Source organism: Populus alba, chromosome 2 (genome assembly GCF_005239225.2).
Source record: "Populus alba chromosome 2, ASM523922v2, whole genome shotgun sequence".
Lineage (NCBI taxonomy): Eukaryota > Viridiplantae > Streptophyta > Magnoliopsida > Malpighiales > Salicaceae > Populus > Populus alba.
In genome coordinates, this window is record NC_133285.1 from 14,012,519 (window position 1) to 14,035,994 (window position 23,476).

A 23,476-nucleotide genomic window follows, 5' to 3' on the forward strand; every position below is an offset into this window, starting at 1 on the left:
GAGAGAAGGAAAGGAAGGAGAAGAGAAGTAGAGGAAATAAGTAAAAAGGTAAGATTTATAGTTTTAAGTGTATAATATGTTAAATTTCAGTTTTGATTAATTTTAGAGCTTTGAAGTTTGTATTTTGAGTTAATTGATGAATTAATTTGAAGGTTAGGAGTTGATTATTGTGGGTATTTGATGAATTAGTTGATTTTGAGAGATTGAATTGAAAGATGATGATTTTGAGTTATAGAATTGTGTAAATGGTGAAATTTGAGTTAGAAATCAGGGGAGAACAGTGGGGTTTCTGTTAAAATCTGGACTGGAGGTTGAAGATGATGAAAATTCAATTTGGTCCCTCAAATTCTGAAAATTACAGTTTAGTCCCCGAACTTTGGAAAAATTACAAATTGGTCCCTGGAGCATATTCCGAGATTCTGAACAGAATAACATATGAATTATGGACAGAATTACTGTATAGATAAGATAATTTAACACTTTCAATTTAGTCCTCCAATTTGACAAAAAGTACAATTTGACCCTAAACAATTTAGTAAAATTCCAGAATGATCCCTGGAGCATAGTGATACATCCTGGGCAGAATTGAGGATTAATTAAGGTCAGAATTTCAGTATATTCATGGATTTATGACAAATTTCAGTTTGGTCCTCCATTTGATAAAAGTTACAATTTGGCCCTAAACTATGGAAAAATTCTAGATTAGTCCCTAGCTGTAATATTAGCTTTTGCAGATTAGTTTGATGAAGAATTAAGGGTTACTTAGTGAATTATTACCAATTTTATTAGTTGTTTTTATTATGTATTAGATTTCGAGAAAACCGTTAGATTTTGGGTTTTTTGAGAAAAGTGACTAGTTAGTTTAAAAACATATAGGGTTATGGAATACACCCTTAGTTAAGTGTATTAGATAGGTTAAATGTTCTTTCGATTTGTTCTTGAAAATATTTCCTTTGTATTCAGATAATCCTGATATTCTACCGACGGGACGTTAGTAGGATTTTCTTCAGTGTCTGCTTTTGGCTTCTGTTTGCTTTTTGAGTCAGGTGAGTGGATAATTTTCCATATGCATGAGAAATACTATAAATATTTGATTTGTTAATATGAATTGGATCATGCTTCTTGATAATATATATTGATTATTATCTTTGTTATGATAAAGCATGATCAATTATTGAATCTGAATTCTTGATATGAACCAGTATGTATTTTTGAAGTGAATTCTGAATTGATGCTCCTCATTTGATTGATGTCATGAGTTGAGCTTTGAGATATGAATATGTTTGTTTGATTATGATTATGAACCTATGGTATGTCAGTCAGAATACCCATGCTAACAGGGTAGTGTTAGTCTTTGTGCACATCGTATCTGAACCCTAGTTGGTCGGGGGAGACACCAAACCTGTGTGGACTGATCATCCAACAGTACGGAGCCTCATGCTCATTGCATTTTGATTTTCTGACGAGTTCTACCATATGATATTCTTGTTATGGCCTATTTGATAAACCTTCGTATAAGAACTAAAGCCATACTTGTATATATATTTCTCATTGCTATATTACCTCGTGTGTGTATATTGAACGTTATCTACTCACTGAGTTGTTGAACTCACCCTCTCATTATTTATTCTTTTCAGGCTTATAGCTTGATAGCGGGTTACTTTTGTTGAACCTTCCGAACCTGCTTTTGATTGTAATTTGTATCTTTCTTTTTATGTCAAGTTAGTGCTCCAAAACTATGAAATTATATTAACTCTTGTATTAAGACAATCGAATTATATTATGAAGTTAGTTTGTTGTTTATGCTGCGTTGAACAAACTCTGATTGAGTTTTGAAGGATAATATTGTATGTAAGTTTGGGTTCGCATAGGTTTGGAACCTTGGAGGGGAACCTTGCCTATGTGCCGGTCATGGATCCGGGATTCGGGTCGTGACAAACTTGGTATCAGAGCTTTAGGTTAAAGAAACTATAATATAATTAATTTCATAATAAGTGGAGCATTAGGATCCGTATTGTCTTGTTTGTTGTTTTTAAAATTTTAAATTCTCATCAAGTATGTCTTCTTCCTTGTGATAGATATGCTATCCTAAAATTCTGTGATAATCGTCATGCTATTGTTCCAGCATGACTTAAGTGCTCTCACTTTTATTTTAGGAAATGCCGAGGAATAGACGAACAACTAATACTCTTAGGGTAGATGATGATCAGGATGATGTCCCTATTATGCAGTTGATAACTGCAAGGCAAAGAAGGAGGCGTGGTGCACCCGTGCCTCAACATGTTGATGAGGTACCTCCACCAGTGGAGGAAGAGCCTCAGGAGATAGAAGAGGAAGATATGGTTGATGAAACAGGTGTGGGGGTAGCTGACCCTGAGCCTGTTACAGAGGTTCAACAACTTAGCCAGGTTGTGCAGACTTGGATAGAGTTTACTATGGAGAGAGACAGAATGAGGGATAGAGATGTACCCTCAACATCCCACAATGTTCAGGGAGTTAATGTGCCATTGGATGCCTTTATGAAGTTGGCACCTCCTATTTTTACTGGGATAGACAGTTCAGAGGATCCTCAGAGGTTCCTAGATGACATTTGGCGACGATGTAAAGCTTTGGGATGTACAGACCACCGAGCTGTGAGTTTGGCATCGTTCAGGTTGGAAGGAGATGTGGCAATCTCTTGGTTTGAGTCTAGGGAAAGAGCAAGACCAGTAGAGACTCAGTGGACATGGAAGGAGTTTAGCTCCATGTTCTTGGACAGGTTTCTCCCTCAGAGCATCAGGGATGCTCGACTTTATGAGTTTGAGAGGCTATCTCAGGGGAGCATGACAGTGGATGAGTATGATCTGAAGTTCACTCAGCTGTCTAGGTATGCAGAACATCTTCTACCCACTGAGGAGTGGAGGGTGAAGAGATTCATTAGAGGACTCAAATCCTCTCTGTATATGGTATTGGCGCCACAAGTGTTTCCATCCTACTCCTCAGCTGTTGATAGCGCCAGGTTGCTAGAGGCGCGTGAAATAGAGGACATGACTGCTGGCCAGTCTAAGAGGCCTAGAGATGAGGGTCAGTCTTTTAGGCAACAGGGAGTAAGTGCAGGTCCGTTTAGGGGACGAAGTGGCTGTCAAGGCTCATGGGTTCAGAGGAGGTTTAGACAGAGACCGTCAAGTAGTGGCTCAAGCAGTCAGAGTGGCAGTAGTGGTACCCAGAGTTTAGTTCAGACTGCGCCTCGTAGTTCATTTGTTTCATCTGGGGATAGTTCTTCGTGTCAGCACTGTGGAGGAGGTCATAACAGTGCAGAGTGCTACAGAAGGACTGGGGCTTGTTTTAGTTGTGGCCAGATAGGTCATAAGATTAGAGAGTGCCCGAGGAGACAGTTGTCCACTTCAGGGTTATCTGCTTCAGTCCAGCATCCTATTCAGGCACCATCGACGAGCCAGTCTGTGGCTCATGGTGGTAGAGGTTTTGGTGGTCGTGGTCAAAGAGGTCGGGGTGCAGGTGATAGAGGTCAGATACAGCAAGGTCAGGGGCATGCTAGAGTTTTTGCCTTGACTCAGCAGGATGCTCAGGCATCCAACACAGTTGTTTCAGGTATTCTTCCTGTTTGCTCTTTTGAAGCAAAAGTTCTGTTTGATACGGGTGCAACTCATTCGTTTGTGTCCCCATATTTTTCCATGAGGTTAGATAAACAACCAACCTTGTTAAAATCCCCCATTTCAGTCTCCACTCCCTTAGATGAGTTAATATTAGTAAAGTATGTGTATCTGGATTGTGAAATAGAGATTGGAGATAAGATCTTTATGGGAGACTTAAATGTCTTAGATATGGTTGATTTTGATGTGATTTTGGGAATGGATTGGTTGGCTAAGCATAGGGCTTCGGTAAATTGTTGGGGTAAGAAAATAATGTTTGATCTAGATCAAGAAGTTGGGTTGGTATTTCAAGGAGATAAGATTGGGTCTCCATCAATTATGTTGTCGGCTATCTCGAGAAAAATGGCCCGAAAAGGGGTACAGTGCTACCTAGCATATATAGTGGATGTAGAGAAAGAAGTTCCCCAGTTAGAGGAAGTCCCTATAGTAAGAGAGTTTATCGATGTCTTTCCTGATGACTTACCTGGATTGCCTCCGTATAGGGAGATTGAGTTCTGTATTGATTTGGTTCCGGGCACTGAACCAATATCAATGGCACCATATAGAATGGCTCCAGCAGAATTGAGGGAGTTAAAGGAGCAGCTGCAGGATTTATTGGATAAAAAGTTCATTCGACCAAGTGTGTCCCCTTGGGGAGCTCCGGTGTTGTTTGTGAAGAAGAAAGATGGGTCATTGAGGTTGTGTATAGATTATAGGCAATTGAATCGGGTGACAGTTCGAAATAGATACCACTCCCTCGTATAGATGATTTGTTTGATCAGTTACAGGGAGCTCAATTCTTTTCTAAGATCGATCTTCGATCTGGGTATCATCAGTTGAGGATTAGGGAGGAGGACATTTCAAAGACAGCTTTTAGAACTCGGTATGGTCATTATGAGTTTTTAGTGATGTCTTTTGGGTTGACGAATGCACCAGCAGCTTTTATGGACTTGATGAATAGAGTGTTTGGCCAATTTATTGATCGATTTGTGATAGTTTTTATTGATGATATTTTGGTGTATTCGAGGTCTAGAGAGGAGCATGAGCAACATTTGAGAATGGTGCTTCAAACTCTACGAGATCATCAGTTGTATGGCAAGTTCTCAAAGAGTGAGTTTTGGTTGGAGAGTGTAGCATTTCTTGGGCATGTAGTGTCAAGGAATGGGATTGAGGTTGATCCTCAAAAGATTGAAGCAGTTAAGCAGTGGCTTAGGCCTACTTCGGCGACAGAGATTAGAAGTTTTTTTAGGTTTGGCTGGCTACTATCGGAGGTTTGTGGAGAACTTTTCTCGAATTTCTGCACCATTGACTAAGTTAACGCAGAAAAATGTTAAGTTTCAGTGGTCTGAAGCTTGTGAGAAAAGTTTCTTAGAGTTGAAGGAGAGATTGACTACAGCGCCTATTCTAGCAGTACCATCAGGTTCTGGTGGTTACACAGTGTATTGTGATGCTTCGAGAGTGGGGTTAGATGTGTTCTAATGCAACATGGCAAGGTTATTGCCTATGCTTCACGGCAGCTGAAGAAGCATGAACAGAACTATCCTACACATGATTTAGAGATGGCGGCTGTAATTTTTGCTTTGAAGATTTGGAGGCACTACTTGTATGGTGAAACTTGTGAGATCTTTACAGATCACAAGAGTTTGAAATACATCTTTCAGCAGAGGGATCTAAACCTGAGGCAGAGAAGATGGATGTAATTACTGAAAGATTATGATTGTACCATACAATACCACCCGGGTAGGGCAAATGTAGTTGCCGATGCTTTGAGTAGAAAATCATCAGGAGCTTAGCTCATATTCAGGAGGTACGAAGACCTCTGATTAGGGAGCTGCATGAGTTAGTGGATGAAGGAGTCAGATTTGATCTTAGTGAAGCTGGAGCAATGATTGCTCATTTTCAGGTTAAGTCAGATTTGTTTGATAAGATAAAAACAGCTCAGAAGAAAGATGATTCACTACTCAGGATTAGAAATGAGGTTGAGCAGGGTAAGGCTGTAGGTTTTGTGATTGGTGATGATGATGTGCTGAGATATAGGGATAGGCTTTGTGTACCTGATGTTGATGATCTGAGGAGAGAATTGATGATAGAGGCACATCAGACAGTTTACACAATGCATCCAGGTTCCACCAAGATGTATAAAGATCTTAAGGTGTGTTATTGGTGGAATAGGATGAAGGCTGATGTAGCAGATTTTGTTTCTAGGTGTTTTGACCTGTCAGAGGGTAAAGGGTGAACACCAGAAACCTCCTGGATTGTTTGCAACCATTGTTGATTCCAGAATGGAAGTGGGAGAGGATCACAATGGACTTTGTGACAGGATGCCTAGAAGTCAGGAGGGTTATGATTCGATATGGGTGATTGTTGACAGATTGACAAAATCAGCCCATTTTCTGCCAGTTAAGATTACTTATGGATATGCAAAGTTGACGGAATTGTTTATTAGTGAGATTGTACGGTTGCATGGAGTGCCAATCTCGATAGTGTCTGATAGAGGTTCAACAGTTTACATCGCGGTTTTGGGTGAAATTTCAAGAAGCTATGGGTACTAAGGTGCATTTGAGTACAGCTTTCCACCCTCAGACAGATGGTCAGTCTGAGAGGACTATTCAGACCTTGGAGGATATGTTTAAGGGCTTGTGTTATGGATTTTGGAGTTAGTTGGAGTAAGTTCCTACCATTAGTGGAATTTGCGTACAACAACAGTTATCAGGCTAGCATAGAAATGGCACCTTATGAAGCTTTTGTATGGCCGAAAGTGTAGATCACCGGTTTGTTGGTTTGAGGTTGGTGAGAAGAGGCTAAATAGGACCGGAGTTGATTCAGATTACCTCAGAGAAGATAGAGGTAATTAGAAAGAAGCTTCAAACAGCTCAGAGTAGACAAAAAAGTTACGCGGATAAAAGAAGGCGTGACTTAGAGTTTTCAGTGGGTGATTGTTGTGTTCTTAAAAGTATCACCTACAAAGGAGTATTCAGGTTTGGGAAGAAAGGCAAGTTGAGTCCTCGATTCATTGGACCGTATGAGATTCTGGAGAGAGTTGGGGCAGTTGCTTATCGGTTAGCATTACCACCAAACTTGTCTGCTATTCATCCGGTATTTCATGTTTCCATGTTAAGGAAATATATGTCAGATCCATCACATGTATTAGAGGTTCATCCCATTGACTTGAGGGATGATATTGTTTATGAGGTGCAACCGGAAGCTATAGTTGACCGACAAGTGAGGAAGCTTAGGTCGAAGGACATAGCTTCAGTGAAAGTGAAATGGAAAGGCCATTCACGTGAGGAAGCGACATGGAGCTCGAGGATAAGATGCGCGAGGAGTATCCTCATCTTTTCGATAATCTTGGTAAGTATTCAATCTTTTCTATTAAGTTTCGAGGACGAAACTTTTATAAGGTGGGGAGATTGTAATGTTTTGAAATAAATGAGTTGGAAAATACAATAAAGCCCTTGAAGGCTTAAAAGTTGGAATAAATGATTGAGGGGTATAGTTGTAATTGGACAAATAGTTGATATATATAAATAGGAAGTAAAAAAAAAAAAGAAAAAGAAGTGTGATCTGAAAATATTGGAAGAACAAACCGTAAGAGAGAAAAGAGGAAGAAGAAGAAAAGAAAGGAGAGAAGGAAAGGAAGGAGAAGAGAAGTAGAGGAAATAAGTAAAAAGGTAAGATTTATAGTTTTAAGTGTATAATATGTTAAATTTCAGTTTGATTAATTTTAGAGCTTTGAAGTTTGTATTTTGAGTTAATTGATGAATTAATTTGAAGGTTAGGAGTTGATTATTGTGGGTATTTGATGAATTAGTTGATTTTGAGAGATTGAATTGAAAGATGATGATTTTGAGTTATAGAATTGTGTAAATGGTGAAATTTGAGTTAGAAATCAGGGGAGAACAGTGGGGTTTCTGTTTAAAATCTGGACTGGAGGTTGAAAGATGATGAAAAATTCAATTTGGTCCCTCAAATTCTGAAAATTACAGTTTAGTCCCCCGAACTTTGGAAAAATTACAAATTGGTCCCTGGAGCATATTCCGAGATTCTGAACAGAATAACATATGAATTATGGACAGAATTACTGTATAGATAAGATAATTTAACACTTTCAATTTAGTCCTCCAATTTGACAAAAAGTACAATTTGACCCTAAACAATTTAGTAAAAATTCCAGAATGATCCCTGGAGCATAGTGATACATCCTGGGCAGAATTGAGGATTAATTAAGGTCAGAATTTCAGTATATTCATGGATTTATGACAAATTTCAGTTTGGTCCTCCATTTGATAAAAGTTACAATTTGGCCCTAAACTATGGAAAAATTCTAGATTAGTCCCTACTGTAATATTAGCTTTTGCAGATTAGTTTGATGAAGAATTAAGGGTTACTTAGTGAATTATTACCAATTTATTAGTTTGTTTTTATTATGTATTAGATTTCGAGAAAAACCGTTAGATTTTGGGTTTTTGAGAAAAGTGACTAGTTAGTTTAAAAACATATAGGGTTATGGAATACACCCTTAGTTAAGTGTATTAGATAGGTTAAATGTTCTTTCGATTTGTTCTTGAAAATATTTCCTTTGTATTCAGATAATCCTGATATTCTACCGACGGGACGTTAGTAGGATTTTCTTCAGTGTCTGCTTTTGGCTTCTGTTTGCTTTTGAGTCAGGTGAGTGGATAATTTTCCATATGCATGAGAAATACTATAAATATTTGATTTGTTAATATGAATTGGATCATGCTTCTTGATAATATATATTGATTATTATCTTTGTTATGAATAAAGCATGATCAATTATTGGAATCTGAATTCTTGATATGAACCAGTATGTATTTTGAAGTGAATTCTGAATTGATGCTCCTCATTTGATTGATGTCATGAGTTGAGCTTTGAGATATGAATATGTTTGTTTGATTATGATTATGAACCTATGGTATGTCAGTCAGAATACCCATGCTAACAGGGTAGTGTTAGTCTTTGTGCACATCGTATCTGAACCCTAGTTGGTCGGGGGAGACACCAACCTGTGTGGACTGATCATCCAACGTACGGAGCCTCATGCTCATTGCATTTTGATTTTCTGACGAGTTCTACCATATGATATTCTTGTTATGGCCTATTTGATAAACCTTCGTATAAGAAACTAAAGCCATACTTGTTATATATATTTCTCATTGCTATATTACCTCGTGTGTGTATATTGAACGTTATCTACTCACTGAGTTGTTGAACTCACCCTCTCATTATTTTATTCTTTTCAGGCTTATAGCGTTGATAGCGGGTTTACTTTGTTGAACCTTTCCGAACTGCTTTGATTGTAATTTGTATCTTTCTTTTTATGTCAAGTTAGTGCTCCAAAACTATGAAATTATATTAACTCTTGTATTAAGACAATCGAATTATATTATGAAGTTAGTTTGTTGTTTATGCTGCGTTGAACAAACTCTGATTGAGTTTGAAGGATAATATTGTATGTAAGTTGGGTTTCGCATAGGTTTGGAACCTTGGAGGGGAACCTTGCCTATGTGCCGGTCATGGATCCGGGATTCGGGTCGTGACACTAATTATATATTCGACACTGACGAGGAGGGTAGTCCACCAAGGCTAGCTCTTGTTGGTTGAAAATATATGGTAGACTGAGTCAATGATGTGCTCGAAGTCTGTGTAGGTTACAAAAATCTATAGTAAAAAGATTAGCAATTCCATGAAGTATATATATTTTTATATGTATATGAAAACAGGGCCTGTGAGGTTGATGATGTCGTTAAACCTGAATGCATTAACTGGTTACGTCACATAATAAAATATTAATTATGTATATACATAAATAATGAGAATTTATATATTCCAAGACTTTGTATATCAATAGGATAAGATTAAGTGTTAACTACCACCGCAGTTAAGATTCTTAATTGTTTTTATAAATTATTAATTTTTTTTATTATTACATTCAACATGAGTTGTTAAGACATGCATAATCACTATGCATGGATAATTAGGAAATCATCATAAAATCAATCTATTATTATATTAGGTTTTCGTGGCAGACAAATGTATCAAATTAGAATTTTCCTATAGAATGGTAACGATATACCAAAAATTGAAAAAACTCTAACAAAATATGTGTTATTGATGTTTAGAGAAAATACTACAAGAAAATTAGTCAAATACACTAAACCGACATAAATAAATAAATTGTGTTGGTAAATACAAAAAAAATTACAAGTTGGAAATCAATTAATGAAAAAAATAAAAATATAATGTGGTAGTATTCAACAAATAGAATTATCGATGAAATATAATTGTCCGCTTAATATTTATGGTCAATTGTCGATAAATACTTACAAACACCCTTCCCCCCAATTTCTTCTTCTTTTCCTATTCCTTTTTTTCCCCTCCATAAAACATCCTTTATTTCTTATTTTATCACAAATTTACAAACTCTCATCATCACAAATATGGTGACCCCAACACCCAAAACCTATCAATATCCTTGTTCTTGGCTCAATTTGTTTTAAATAAGGAATTCGTCACATCAAGTGGCAAACCTACCTATTTTTTTGTTGCAACTCATTATTTTTTATATAAATTTTTTTTGGTAGTTTTTATGAAGTATATTGATAGTTTGTTTGATGTACACGGTTTAATTGTTTTATAGCCTTTTCCTTATAGGAATCTATTATATAAATATGTTGATTTATACATGTTAGGGTTTGTTTGAGATTTAAAAAATTATGTGTTTCGTTCTATTTGATGGCACAATGTGTGTTTTGATTTTTGGAAACTTAAGTGTTTTATAATTAAATATTATAATGGGTTTATCTTTTATGGGACTACATTTCATATTTTGCTCAAATTTATTTCAGTTCAAATTAAGGTTAAATTTGAATTTTTTGAGGAGAAAATTGATAAGCTTCATTAAAAAGGTATTATTAAAAATAGATCAAAGAATAATTTTTAAATTTTCAACAATGATAGCTACATTAACTACCTTGGCCGGTACTCTCTATAATTTATTTATTTACATAATCGTTAATTTAATATATTTATGTTGTCATTAATTATTCTATATATTTCATATAAATTAATGGATTATTATTCTTGAATGTATCCGAGTTTCACCTAAAGAGTTGTGCATATAGATTATTGTAATGGGAAGAAAGATTTTTATTAATGTACACATTGTTTTAAATGCAAGAAATATTAGTGAACACGGTATCAGAATGTTCCATGTAAGAGGTGTAAAAATCCAAAAAATTTAGTTAATCCAGATTGTTGCTATAATACATCCTTCTACCAAATAGAGTTGAATGGAAAATATACTTGGTGTTGGTTTGTATCATGGAAACTATATGTTTCTTTATGAAACCATTGGTAGAAAGGATGATTGGATCAACATTTAGTTATAGCAACATGCATGGATGTGTGTAGATGATAATAATAATAATCGTTATAGAAGTAAGTTGTGGATACAATATAGTGGAGAGTGAATAAGGGTTATGCAGGTGATTGTTTAATTATAGATAATAACAGCCAAATACTGGGTGACAACCAAGGCTTTTTAAACTTTTAAAAGATTCTAACGAAAACTATTTATGGGGAATAAGTTACACAAATCACCAGTAACCTAGTTAGGATGTCAGTCGTTACTCAAATGTGATTCACATCAAGTTAGATCATAGACTGAGTGAGGTCAGTTATGATCAAATAACTGTTGAACAAAAGAGAAGCATTTCTGAGGATATGCGTGGGATGAGGTCTCTCAGTTAGTTGTGTATCGATTGTTTGGTTCCTCGCAATTGGGGATCAAGGCATTCGATCTTCAACCATCAACAATTGGATCGTCCAATGAACCTGATAGAAATTTTTTTTTGTTTTGGCATCCTATTTTGTGCCCTTATAAATCTATCGGTGATGATTATATTGCTTTTTGACAAAAATGTATCAACCAACAATATAAAATCATCAATGATATGTTTTCTGACGACAGTTTTTCGAAGTCCGTGATTTTGTTTAAATAAATTTGTTTATGAGAAAATTCAATGTTTAAAAAAACGACCGAAAAAGTAAATTTCTTTAGCTTAACAGGTGTGAGCCTATTCTTGCGTTTATCCCCTAGGTGGTCAAGCCCGATGATTTTTTATCATCACACCCCGAAGCATAGTCAGAATTTACTACTGATACCCATGGGATTCAAACATAATAACAATGAATCTAATAAATCATCAATTCTATAGTAGTTTTTACATAAATTTATAGAGGATCTATTTTTCAACAAATAGATTTAATCAAACAAGTTTACACTCCACTTAAATAATACTTTTGAAGATGAAAATATCTTTGCATTATAAACCTTAATTTTTTTTTAAAGACAAATCTAGTTTTAGTCTTGTTATTTTAGAATCATTATGCGTATTAAAGGCTAAAAAAGAAAACATGGCGGCTACACTGCATGTCTTCCAAACCATAAAATCTAGTTTTAGTCTTGTAGTCTTCTGTAGTTTAAAATAATGATAATTTTTTAATATTTTTTTCTAAAAATAAATGGGCTAAATATATCTTTCAAATGGTGTAAGGTAATTCAGACTTGGTAAATTCTAGTGAAGTTAGCGAGAAAAATGCATCATAGCCCTCTCGGTGAAAAGAACAGTGATAAATAATTTTAGTTTGCGTTAAGATGAGATTACTTTTTTAAAAAATTGGCTATCGCCATTTTTCTAACAAATTATTAATTATATTGATGGCTATATCATGTTTGAAAGTCAGAGTACATTCATTGATGCAGTTGAAAAGAATCAAGTATCTTTTGTGCTTCGCGTTTATAGCGAGAAAAATAAATATTTATTAAGAATTAAATTATAATAACACAAAGAAGAAGGTTAGAAATTACATCACACAGTTCACAGTTATTAATAATTAATAACTAGTTATATAAAAGTACTAGTAGCTTGTCATTGTATGCATGCATCATCATTTATTAAGCATGGGCTCGATACAAACAAATTGATATATACAAGAAATCAATTATAACTCGAAATCTAACCCTAATTGTTTTAATTTCAAGTTAAAATTAAAAAAACATTGACTTTGGGTAAGATCACTTATGAGTAGTTAGTTAACCAAGCCACTAAACCTACTGGGTTAGCAATAAAAAATCTCATTAAAAAACAAACCGATGTCATTTTAATAAAATAATTGAGGAAGTGGCCGGTAACTGAAACCCTCTTGTGGTTGTGCTTCCTCGAAACATATGAGTTTCTCGAAGAGCTTACATTATTCATTGGCCTCCCCCCGATGTACCCACAAAACAGGATGCACTGCAACACTTTGGAGTAGAACTTTCCTGATAAGATATTAATAGCGTGTTGCATCCTTGAGAATCAAGCACCACAGTTTATATAGATCCATGTTCTGCTTATTGCATATGCAACGACACCTACGAGTTTCCAATGGTGGTTTTGACAGTTCAAATTACAGAAAAAACAAAAAAAAAAAGGGTTAAAGTTTTTGACAAACTGGTTGGATACATTGTATAGATCACTAGTGAATGCTAGCTAGCCAGCCCACGCGCCCCTTAAGGCTTTAGTCATTTCGAAAGGAGCAGTAAGCCATGGTCAACTCGCCGTGGTAAATTCTTCAGGCCCATCTTAGCGATTCTCCAGTACCCTTATCAGTAGTGTGTCACGGCGTTTAAAGCTATACTCTCGTGACCCAATTGGTTTCTTTATATGCCACAAAAAATCTTGATTGGTTCTGCAATCCTTTTGGGATATGGTTTTATTTGAAGTATGTTTTTATAAATATTATTGGAAATTAGCATGTTCATGTCTAAACTCGCGTTATTTGACTAATTAATTAACGAGTCGATTTAATTTTTTAAAAGTTTTTAAGTGTTTGTTTGACAGTGTGAGTGTGAATTGTTTTTTAAATAACTTTTTTTCGTGTCAAAATGCCATGCCAATAATGTTTTTTTTGATCTTTTTTAAAAATTACTTTTTAACATCAACACATCAAAATAATTTTTAAAACACTAAAACATATTAATTTGAAGTTTATAAATAAAAAAATAAAAAATTTTAAATTTTTTCAATACTTTTAAACACAGAAACAAACAGGTTCTGAATAGATCGAAAAACAAAACCAGCCCGCCTAGCTCCATATTATAGACGAGTGGGCAACCAGAAATCAACATTGTGGAACAAGGTGAAGCTTGATAGCTATGCTCATTGCCATTGCATTGCGCTCTGTTTTGAATGTAGCTTGTGGATTTTTGATTGTCTTACACATCGGTCATTCTTATGGTGCGTGGCGGTACTGGACGAGCTCCGGTGGATTTGGCTGTTGCATTCACACAAAAGGGCCTTTAACCCCACATCCCACATCAACCATTTGAAAAATCTTTCGTACCAAATCCACTTCTTAACCTAACTTGTGGAAGAAACTAGTCCCAAACTTTTGTCCCTTGATCTTGATGCAATAATGCAAAAGAGACGATGGATTAGAAGTTGGTCCATTCTCATTTCAGCCTAATATTTTCAACAACCACTTTGACTAGTAAGACTGGCGAATAAGGAGCCAGTCGAGATCAAAGCTCCTCGTCAGAAGACAGGAGGAATTTGCGGTAGTCAACAACATCTCCATTACCCAGAACACAAATCTACTAACATTTAAACCTAGTCAAAATCATAAATGCTCAGCTTTTGTGGAACTTGAAATATAAAGATCATAGTCATGCCGGTAAAGTAAACATGATTCCTCCAATCGCTTCTATCTAGGGTCTCCAATACATGTAAATACACAAGCCCACGTGTATTGGTGAATACTAGCGGTCGTTACTGGCTCTTAAGGCATTGCCTTACAATAATCAACACCTAATTCGTATTGTTCTCTTCAGTGTAAGGATCTGAAAAAAACAGCTTCTCCTGTGGTGCTTCAGTGACTTGCCTCACCCCTTTTCTGCATGTGGCCCCTAGCGCCGCAAAAACAAAAAGAAAAAAAAAAAACTCTATGACTAATGCCCAGGCACTGCGCACAACTTTCAAATTACGCCTATAAACTTGTTAATGACTGAATGCGGGAACAGTTACTAATCTTTGCCAGTTTTTGACTATATTGTTGTAATGTTCATTTTGCATCTAATCTCACAAAAATACATCAAGTCCAGTTTCGTGACAAAGACTTCAGCATGCTTAACCACAAGAACCGAAACTAAAAATGAGACTCAAATGGGGACCAGCACGAAAAATATTGGTGGAAAAAGGGATTTCCAGATGATAACAACAAAGCAAAGAGAAAAAATAATAGAGAGGGAAATTAATAGTGTGCTGAGTCGGGACCGGTAAGAAGAGGAATAAAAGATGAAGGAGGTGCACCGTTTCTGTCAGGCAATGCAGCTGTCAGGCACCACTGATTCCTAGACATTGATCTGCTAGATGCACCCAAAACTTGAAGTACAAAATAAATTGTTTGAAATGCAAATGATAATTAGTTCATTACAGAAGGACTAACTAGTTGAAACAGAATCAATGATGTAGACAACTAAAAGAGCTCAAATGAAACGCAAGTTCTTTTTCACCAAAACTCACAGGCTTTCACTGGCAACATATTTCATACACTTTTCTCGCTTCCAAAAGAGTAACTAATTCTATATTGGTAACTCTAAGAAAGGAGTGAAAATCATATATATATTATAGTATTTATATATATATAATGAACTGGGAAAATTATAGCATCCTTCAACTTTCACATACCACATGTTTCAGAATGGAAGACTGCAGCACCACTCTAAAAATTTGCTTGACATATCTGGTGAACAAAGCATCATTAGCAAGCTCAATTTTAAATTACAGTCCACGCCACAACCCAATCACCACCTTATGAGTTCCATGAGTCCCAAACTGAAAGTTGAATACTCTCTCTCTCCTGTACAAAAAATTGCAAATACAGGAGGAAAATTATTATCTCATCACACAGGATTTTACTACCAGTATGGTTTACTGCTTCTACTCTCACAAGTAAGAATCTATGCTTGAAGAGCTCCAGCACAGTATCCTCAAACTTCAATACATTTTAATATCTCTACTCCTCAATCTCAATCATGCCATACCATACGTAAAAGCTAAGCAGTACGCTATGAAAAATCAGACTTCTAATAACATATACTCAAAAATAGCATTTGAATACACACACAGATCAACAGATGCTAACTAATAAAGAGCCTTCAATCAGATGCCTACATAAGCAACATCAATATTAATAACAGAAAAGGCTTCAGAACAACACTCCAAAGCTTAAACAGATAAAGAGGTAAACAATTAAACAAAAATACGACTTGAAGCTAACAATTGTGACTTGAAAGCAAATGCTATCAGAGAAATGATGTAGCTACTACTTGGAACTACTAGCCATTATATACTAGCAGAAAGCAAGTGCAAAATACAACTGGGTTAAAGCAATCCAGCCATTCCATGATTTGCTGCGTGCATACTTCCATCCCTTCACTACTGAAAGAAGACTAGATGCCTAATTATGAATTACTCACAAGAACCTGAAGGCATCATCAATTACTGATGTGATGCCTTATCTTGAATGAGCACCACCGTAACCACCAGAGGCTTGTGAAGGATCAGACCTCCAGGCTTCATTTGCATATCCTGAATTCCCATTACTGTCACCATAGTAGCTCCCACTCCCTGTTGCTTCTCCCCACCAGCTCCATTGCTGGCACTGCATTTGAGCATTCCCAGCACGCCCTCCAGTAGCTCCATAGCCACCAGAATAAGGACCATCACTTCCACCATAATTACCATAACCATAGCCTTGATTTCCATACCCAGACGCTCCAGCTGGATATTGACCCATAGGAGCAGAAGCAGAACCGCCGGCTACCAGAAGCACTCCAGGGGAATGCAGCCCCATAGCCTGCATTTGCACCATAGCCAGAAGCACCATAACTCGAAGGAGCTTGGCTGCTCCAACTATTTTTTACAGCAGCAGACATGCCATACACTCCCGTACCATAACCAGCATTTCCACCACCATAACCACTAACACATAACTGCCATAATACCAACTCCACTGTTTGCTGCTCCATAACCATAAACCATGAGCAGCATATCCAGAATAAGGTGGGTAACCACTACAGAAGTTTGGGGCTGCATATATACCGGTTTCCATCGATTCGACCATCAGCTGCATTTACATTGGCTCCTGCGGAGCCATAACTACGATAGCCACTACCACGCCCCTCACTACCTGGATTTGCATCTTTCAGGGAGTGCTCGTTTTACCTCTACAAGTTTACCATTCAACTCATGAAAGGTCTTCTGGAGTACATTATCAACTGCATCTTCAGAATCGAAGGTGATAAATCCAAATCCACGAGGCCTTTGAGTCTGCTGGTCATACATTACTACAACATCATTTACAATGACCATAACTTTGAAAAATATTGACGGAAATACATCTTCTGTCACGGTGGAAGGCAAGCCACCAACAAAAATCTTTTTCGTCCTAAAATCTCCTGCACCACCAGAGCCTCTACCACCATTAAAACTCCCGGTTCTAGATGATGTATGCTGTTCTTCTCTCGATAAAGCCCTTTTTCGCCTCCACCTATATTTGCCAACTAACAAAATTAAAACTCCTAAAAAACAATCTCACAGTCCAAAACCATTTACTTTACAGAAACAGATTAAATCTCAATATTCCCGCACACCAAAACAATACTATAAATCTCAAATCAACCACTGGTGAGCTGCTCCATAAAAAAAAAATTCTTTTTTTGAGTGACGCTAAATATTAAGAAAATATAACAAGAAAAAACTTCAACATTATACATGAGCCGTTGGATAAGTAGGACCTACAAGTGGGTCTCACTCTAAAATCATGATCCAACGGCTCATGTGTGTTCTTGGAGTTTTTCTCTTCTTGACATTTAGCTAGCATTACTAGATTTTTTTTTGCAGCAACTTTCATTTTAGACAAGAAATAAATAAAATACAAGAAACCAGAAATCCAACGAAAAGCGGGAGAAATAAAATGTATAATCATTCAAATCGAATCAAATAGGAACGAATCAATGGAAACCCAATGCAGCTTAAGCCCCAAAGAAAGAGAGAGAGGATGAATAATTACAGTACGGCCATCGATGGTGTGTGTTTATCGTGAAGAACAGGATCTAGAACGGAGGGATCGGAGAAAACGACAAAACCAAAGCCACGAGGACGACCAGTGGTTTTGTCACGCATTTATGACAACCTGAGAGACCTCACCGTACTGGTTGAAGTGGTCTCTTAGCGTGTCTTCGGTTGTGTCCCATGCTATTCCTCCTACGAACAGCTTTCCTTCGTCCGAATCCATTCTCTTCTCTTCTGTGTGTGTATGTGGAAGCAGTCAACTGAAAGTTTTTTCAGGCTGATGTAACTCTCTCTGACTCTGAGACACAGAACGGAGGAGGAGGTGGGAGTTTTGGGCTAGGGTTTGTTTATTTTTTCCGAATGCCTTGCGGGCTTTTTTGTTGGTTTGCTTTTGGCCAACCAATCAAAGAAGCTGAGCCCTATAAACAACGATTTAATTGTAAATAATGTTGCTAGAACAATGTTGGGGTGGTGGCGCAGTTGGCTAGCGCGTAGGTCTCATAGCTTCTGAGTTATCCTGAGGTCGAGAGTTCGAGCCTCTCTCACCCCACCATTTATATTTTTGGCCCTTCCTGAAGCTTGTCATTTCAATTTCTTACAACATAAATGGAACAAAAATATTAAATAAAAGTTGGAGTACTAATATTAATATTTTATAACTTAAATGTTACTAATTAAATGTTTCATGTTTTTATAACTTAATTAATATTTTTGTATATAATTTAAATTAAATTAAGTATATGTATAAAAATTAACTTCATATATTAGAAAAAGAATTCAAAACACTAAATAAGTGCAAAAATAAAAACAGTTTTATCACAGTCCAATAATATGTACAGAGTATATAATTAAATTGTTTCTTGTTTTAATTGAAAATTGACCAGAGCTAGCTACATTTTATTATACTGGTTGAAATGTTGGGCAAATTCAGATTAAAATTTATTTATTAACAAATATCTAATTAATTCAAATTCAAATTAAAATATTATTTTAGAATGTTGGGCAAGTCTCTTGAATGCGACTAGTGAAGGCTAAATTTATTTAGATTAATTCAAATTAAATATCTACTTCATATTTTGAAGTTTAGTTGAAGCATAAAAATGTATTTTTTTGTTATTTAGTTATGTTTTTATTTTTGCTAGCTAATTTTTTATTTTATTTTAAAGATTGAAAGAAAAAATCATTAGAAACTATAGAAAAAAAAACATGAAAACTCAAAATGGAAAATCAACTTTTGAATCACTGTAGTATCTAGTTAATCAGTTTGATAATAGAGAAATTAAATAAAAATCACTAACAAGAAAAATTAAATTAATTTTTATTTATTTATTGAATTTTTTAAATATATCAAAATATTTCTTGCAAATACAAATAAAAAATCTAACCAACATAAATAAAATAATTAGAGAGAAATTTAATCCATTTAAAAAATAAAACAATTCTTTCAAAAATTCTAATATTGTCCATAGCATTTAATTAGTCGGAATTTTCTTTTCAAAACCATTTAGTATGGTAATTTTTTTTATCCAAATAATTTATGTTTTTAATATCAGGCTCCATACATAATTATATATTTCACCTTGATTTTATAAAAACTAAAATAATTTATTTTTTATTTATTTTATAAGTAAAAATTCATCTTACAACAGTTTTAATCAAATATATATTATTAAAAAAAATATAATTAAAAATATTTTTAAAAAAAACTTACTTTTTTAAATCATAACTGTAAAAACAATTACAGTACACACCCACTTATTTTTTTTACAAAAAGAAATACTAAATATGTTATTTCAAACGACAGTGGGGCGCCTCTCCTAAATCCGCAAGAGATGGCGTAACCAACACGGGACCCACTAACTTTCAGTGGATTAACGGTCCGGGCACAGTGGATAGATTTCGAAAAAGAAAACGAAAAGATGAGGGCAAACGTCATAAAAGTCTCCAATCTTTATGAGTAATTTCAATTAGGTCTCTAGCCTTTTTCTCTTTTTTTGTCTGGATTAAATTCCCAATATATTAATGAACTTTTAAATCAGATCTTTCATTCATTTTTTAGTTCGATAAAACTATCAAACCGGTCATGTGAAGATCATATTTATTCTTACTTTTTTCATGAAAAAACAGTAAATTATTTAAGATTTTTGTTTTAAATAACATGAATGTCATGTTATTGACATATTAGGGACTTAATCAAGACTAAAATTAGGTTAAGGACCTGCTTGAGATTACACCTATAAAATAAGGACTTTCTTGTAATTTTCCAAAGGAAAATTACAAAATCCCAAATTTACAGGCTGTGTCCCCAATCCCTCCTCGATAAAGAATCCTAACGGTCACTTCCCTTTTCGTCTTAAAAAAAACCAAAACCCTACCTCCTCGCTCCTATCTCTTGACCGTTTTATCCTACCACCTTTACACGAACGCTCCTACCTCTCTCTCTCCCCTCTAAAACAATGAAGACCTGTTAACAAATTTCTCCTCGAGCGAGAAACCAGAAACCGCTGCTCTTTATTACAGAGGAAGAAAAGAGAGGGGATATTCTTATTCCTCATGGCTTGCTTTTCTTGCGTGTTTTTGGTTCATCCAAAGAACGCAAACGTCGTAGGCACAGTAAGGTTCAACCACGAGTCCATGTAAGAACCTTAAGGAGCCTTGTTTCCTAAAATTTCCCTTTTGGGTTTCCTTATTTTTTATGTCTCTCTGCTTGATTTTCAAGAAAACAGAGAAAAAGAGAAGAGTAGGACCCACATTTTTTGGTTCTTCTTGTTTGAGAGGCTTTGGATTTCTTGAATTTCCTTTGATTGTTGTGTCAACAAATTGGTAAGTGTTGAAGTCTGATTTTGAGTTGTGATTTTTTGTTGCAGAGAAAGGAAGGTTATGGTAGTCCAGTGGAAGCTACCGTTTCAGTGGTTAAGGACTGCTGCCCAGAGAAGCCTATAGTGAGCCCAGCTTCAGAAATCAGGTTAGTAAGTAAAGGACTGTACGGTTTCTGAGGTTTGCTGCTTTTCTTTTCTTTCCCTTTTAGTATCTGTCTTATGCAACTTTCTGAAGGGGAAAAACGGGTTTTGTGAATGGTTTTTGAATTGCTGTATTTTGGGTTTCTCATGGTTGTATAGGGATGATGGGTCTGAGGAGAAATTAAGCTTGAGTACGAGAAAGAAAGTGACATTCAATTCGAATGTGACAACCTACGACCATGTTTCAGTTGAAGAATCCACAGATTTTACGTTGGGGAAAGAAGATTGTGGCGATAAAAGGGAGGGAAATGAGGAGAATATTGCAAAACCAAGCCAATCTCAGTCTTCTTCTGAAGATAGTTCAATTGCATCAAGCTTGTGTTCTTACCCTCCTAATCATCGTTATCAGAATTGTAGAGACAGTGATGATGAGATGGGCTATGAGGAAAGTGATATTGATGAGAGTGATGAGGAGGAGGAGGACGGGGGGCTAGATTATGATGATGTATATGAGGATGATGAAACCGCAGAGTCAACGTCTAGAATGACTAAATTGGCTAACGAGGAGAATGATAGTGACGTGATGAATAGTGGTTTGTCTGGGAATAGGAATTTTCGAGATAGGAGAGCTGCTGTGCTGAACCAGTTGAAAATCTAAGTCAATGGAAGATTGTAAAAGCGAAAGGAAAACCACCATTGAGGCAACAGAAAGAGAATCTGACATTGGATCAAGAACCCCGGATGTCGTTTAGTTTCCGAGCCTGGTTTTAAGGAATTGGCATTCAGTTTCAAGGCAAAAGCTGGTCAATGTAATAAGAAGCCAGACCAAGAAATAGCGGTGGATACTAGCTTGTCTAATTGGTTGGGTTCATCTGAATGCACACCAGTCAATAAGCCTAGCTCAATTGGTCTAGATGCCATTGCACCTGAGAAAAGCATGTCACAGGGATCTAATTCACCAAGAAGCTTTGATGATAGGCCTATTCTTGGGGCACTAACGGTGGAAGAGCTTAAACAGCTTTCAGCTACTTCTTCTTCAAGGAGGTCACCAAGTCGTAGCCCTGATGAGATGCCAATAATAGGAACTGTTGGGACTTATTGGAATCACGGTGGCTCCGGCAAGGATTCTGGCTCGGCCTCTTCGTACAAAGGAATACCCAACACGACCAGCAAATACAGAGAGGTACATATCTAGTGAAGAATTTGTATAACTTCTTTCCTGTTAAGTTATTGAGTGATAATGGCACTTGAATAAGTTTTTTGGGACTGCAGGACAAGAGAGTGAATTGGCACTCCACTCCATTTGAGACAAGACTAGAGAGAGCTTTTGAATGGTGGTGATGCTGCAAGAACCTAGTCAACTCAAACTTCTATTGTTCGTTAAACATGATTGGAGTGTTGTTTTGTGTGTGATTCCATCTCTATTTTCCTTTTCCCTTTGTGAATTATGGTATACGGTTGTTCTTGATGCGTGCTTTCAGTTGTAATTCTTTCATTGGTTTGATTAACGAGTAATATAATACAATACGGCTGTACTTTTGTGCTATCCACATTGCCTTTCTCAGAAGAAAATTCTGCATCATAACCACATTTTCTTGAACTGGATTCTTACTGCTTTCCTTACTACTACCAAAGCTGTTAAGATAGTTTAAGCTAAATGAAAACTGAAGCAGAGCCGGCTCGAAGAACATGCTCGTGAATTAATGCCAGCCATTTATGCGTTGGAGAGATCATTCCTTTGAAGGCCAAATCATCAGCAAGAACACAAGCTGAAGCTCTCCTCCAATTGAAAAACACCTTGTCTTTTTCACCTCCTTCTCTTAGTTCGTGGTCTCGTTCCAACCTCAACAACCTTTGCAAGTGGACTGCTGTTTCCTGCAACTCCACCTCACGAAAAGTCTCTCAAACACAAACCTCCCCAGCCTAAACATAACTGGAACTCTCGCCCAATTCAACTTCACCCTTTTACTGATCTCACCAGGTTTGACATCTAGCGTAACAATGTCAGTGGAACGATACCATCAGCCATTGGCAGCCTCTCCAAGCTCAATTACTTGGACCCCAGTTTCAACTTTTTCAAGGGCAGCATACCTTTGGAGACATCTCAGTTGACAGAGCTTCAGTAACTCAGTCTTTACAACAACAATCTCAACAGTACCATCCCTATTCACCTTGCCAATCTGCTCAAGGTAACGTAGACCTTGGAGCAAACAACTTGGAAAACCCTGACTGGTCCAAATTTTCCATGCCTTCATTGCAATATCATAGTTTTTTTCTCAATGAACGACTTTAGAATTCCCTGATTTTATAACCAATTGCCGGAACCTGACGTTTCTGGATTTGTCATTCAATAACTTCACAGGTCAAATACCAGAAGTGGTCTGTACCAATCTGGGAAAACTTGAGACCTTGAATCACTCTACCAATTCATTGCAAGGATCATTGTCATCCAACATTTCGAAGCTTTCCAATCTCAAAAACATTAGTCTAAATAACCATTTGAGCGGTCAAATTCCTGAAAGCATTGGTTCGATATCTGGTCTTCAAATTGTTGAACAATTCTTTCCAAGGAAATATTCCATCTTCTACAGGCCAACTTAGGCCAACTCAACGATCCCTCTTGAGCTTGGCCTTTGTACTAACCTCACCTACTTCGCAATGCTACTCAAAATCTACCAACTCAATTTGTTTTCTGGAAATATTCCTCCAGAAATTGGGAAATTGACAATGCTTCAATACCTTTTTC

General features: G+C 36.3%; 1 protein-coding gene, 1 non-coding gene and 1 pseudogene across 2 annotated transcripts; 2 read left to right on the top strand and 1 right to left on the bottom strand.

Annotated features, from left to right (window-relative positions):
• Window positions 1-15,934: 15,934 nt before the first annotated feature.
• On the bottom strand, window positions 15,935-17,054 carry LOC118050016 (heterogeneous nuclear ribonucleoprotein 1-like; annotated as a pseudogene).
• A 1,181-nt stretch (window positions 17,055-18,235) lies between these two features.
• Window positions 18,236-18,320, top strand: TRNAM-CAU (transfer RNA methionine (anticodon CAU)). The gene is given in 2 exon segments: window positions 18,236-18,273; window positions 18,285-18,320. It is a non-coding gene; the product is annotated as a tRNA-Met (tRNA).
• Window positions 18,321-19,602: 1,282 nt separating this feature from the next.
• On the top strand, window positions 19,603-22,276 carry LOC118049998 (uncharacterized). Its single transcript, XM_073407708.1, has 5 exons — window positions 19,603-19,607; window positions 20,262-20,406; window positions 20,638-20,735; window positions 20,890-21,913; window positions 22,003-22,276. Exons 1-4 carry the CDS (start codon window positions 19,603-19,605, stop codon window positions 21,386-21,388), a joined length of 747 nt encoding a protein of 248 aa, XP_073263809.1. The 3' UTR covers window positions 21,389-21,913; window positions 22,003-22,276.
• The last annotated feature ends 1,200 nt before the right edge of the window (window positions 22,277-23,476 follow it).

Coding starts and splice junctions, on each gene's coding strand:
- LOC118049998 (XM_073407708.1), top strand. Junction 20,407..20,637: donor AGGTTCAACCACGAGTCCAT/GTAAGAACCTTA, acceptor TTTTTGTTGCAG/AGAAAGGAAGGTTATGGTAG. Junction 20,736..20,889: donor AGCCCAGCTTCAGAAATCAG/GTTAGTAAGTAA, acceptor ATGGTTGTATAG/GGATGATGGGTCTGAGGAGA.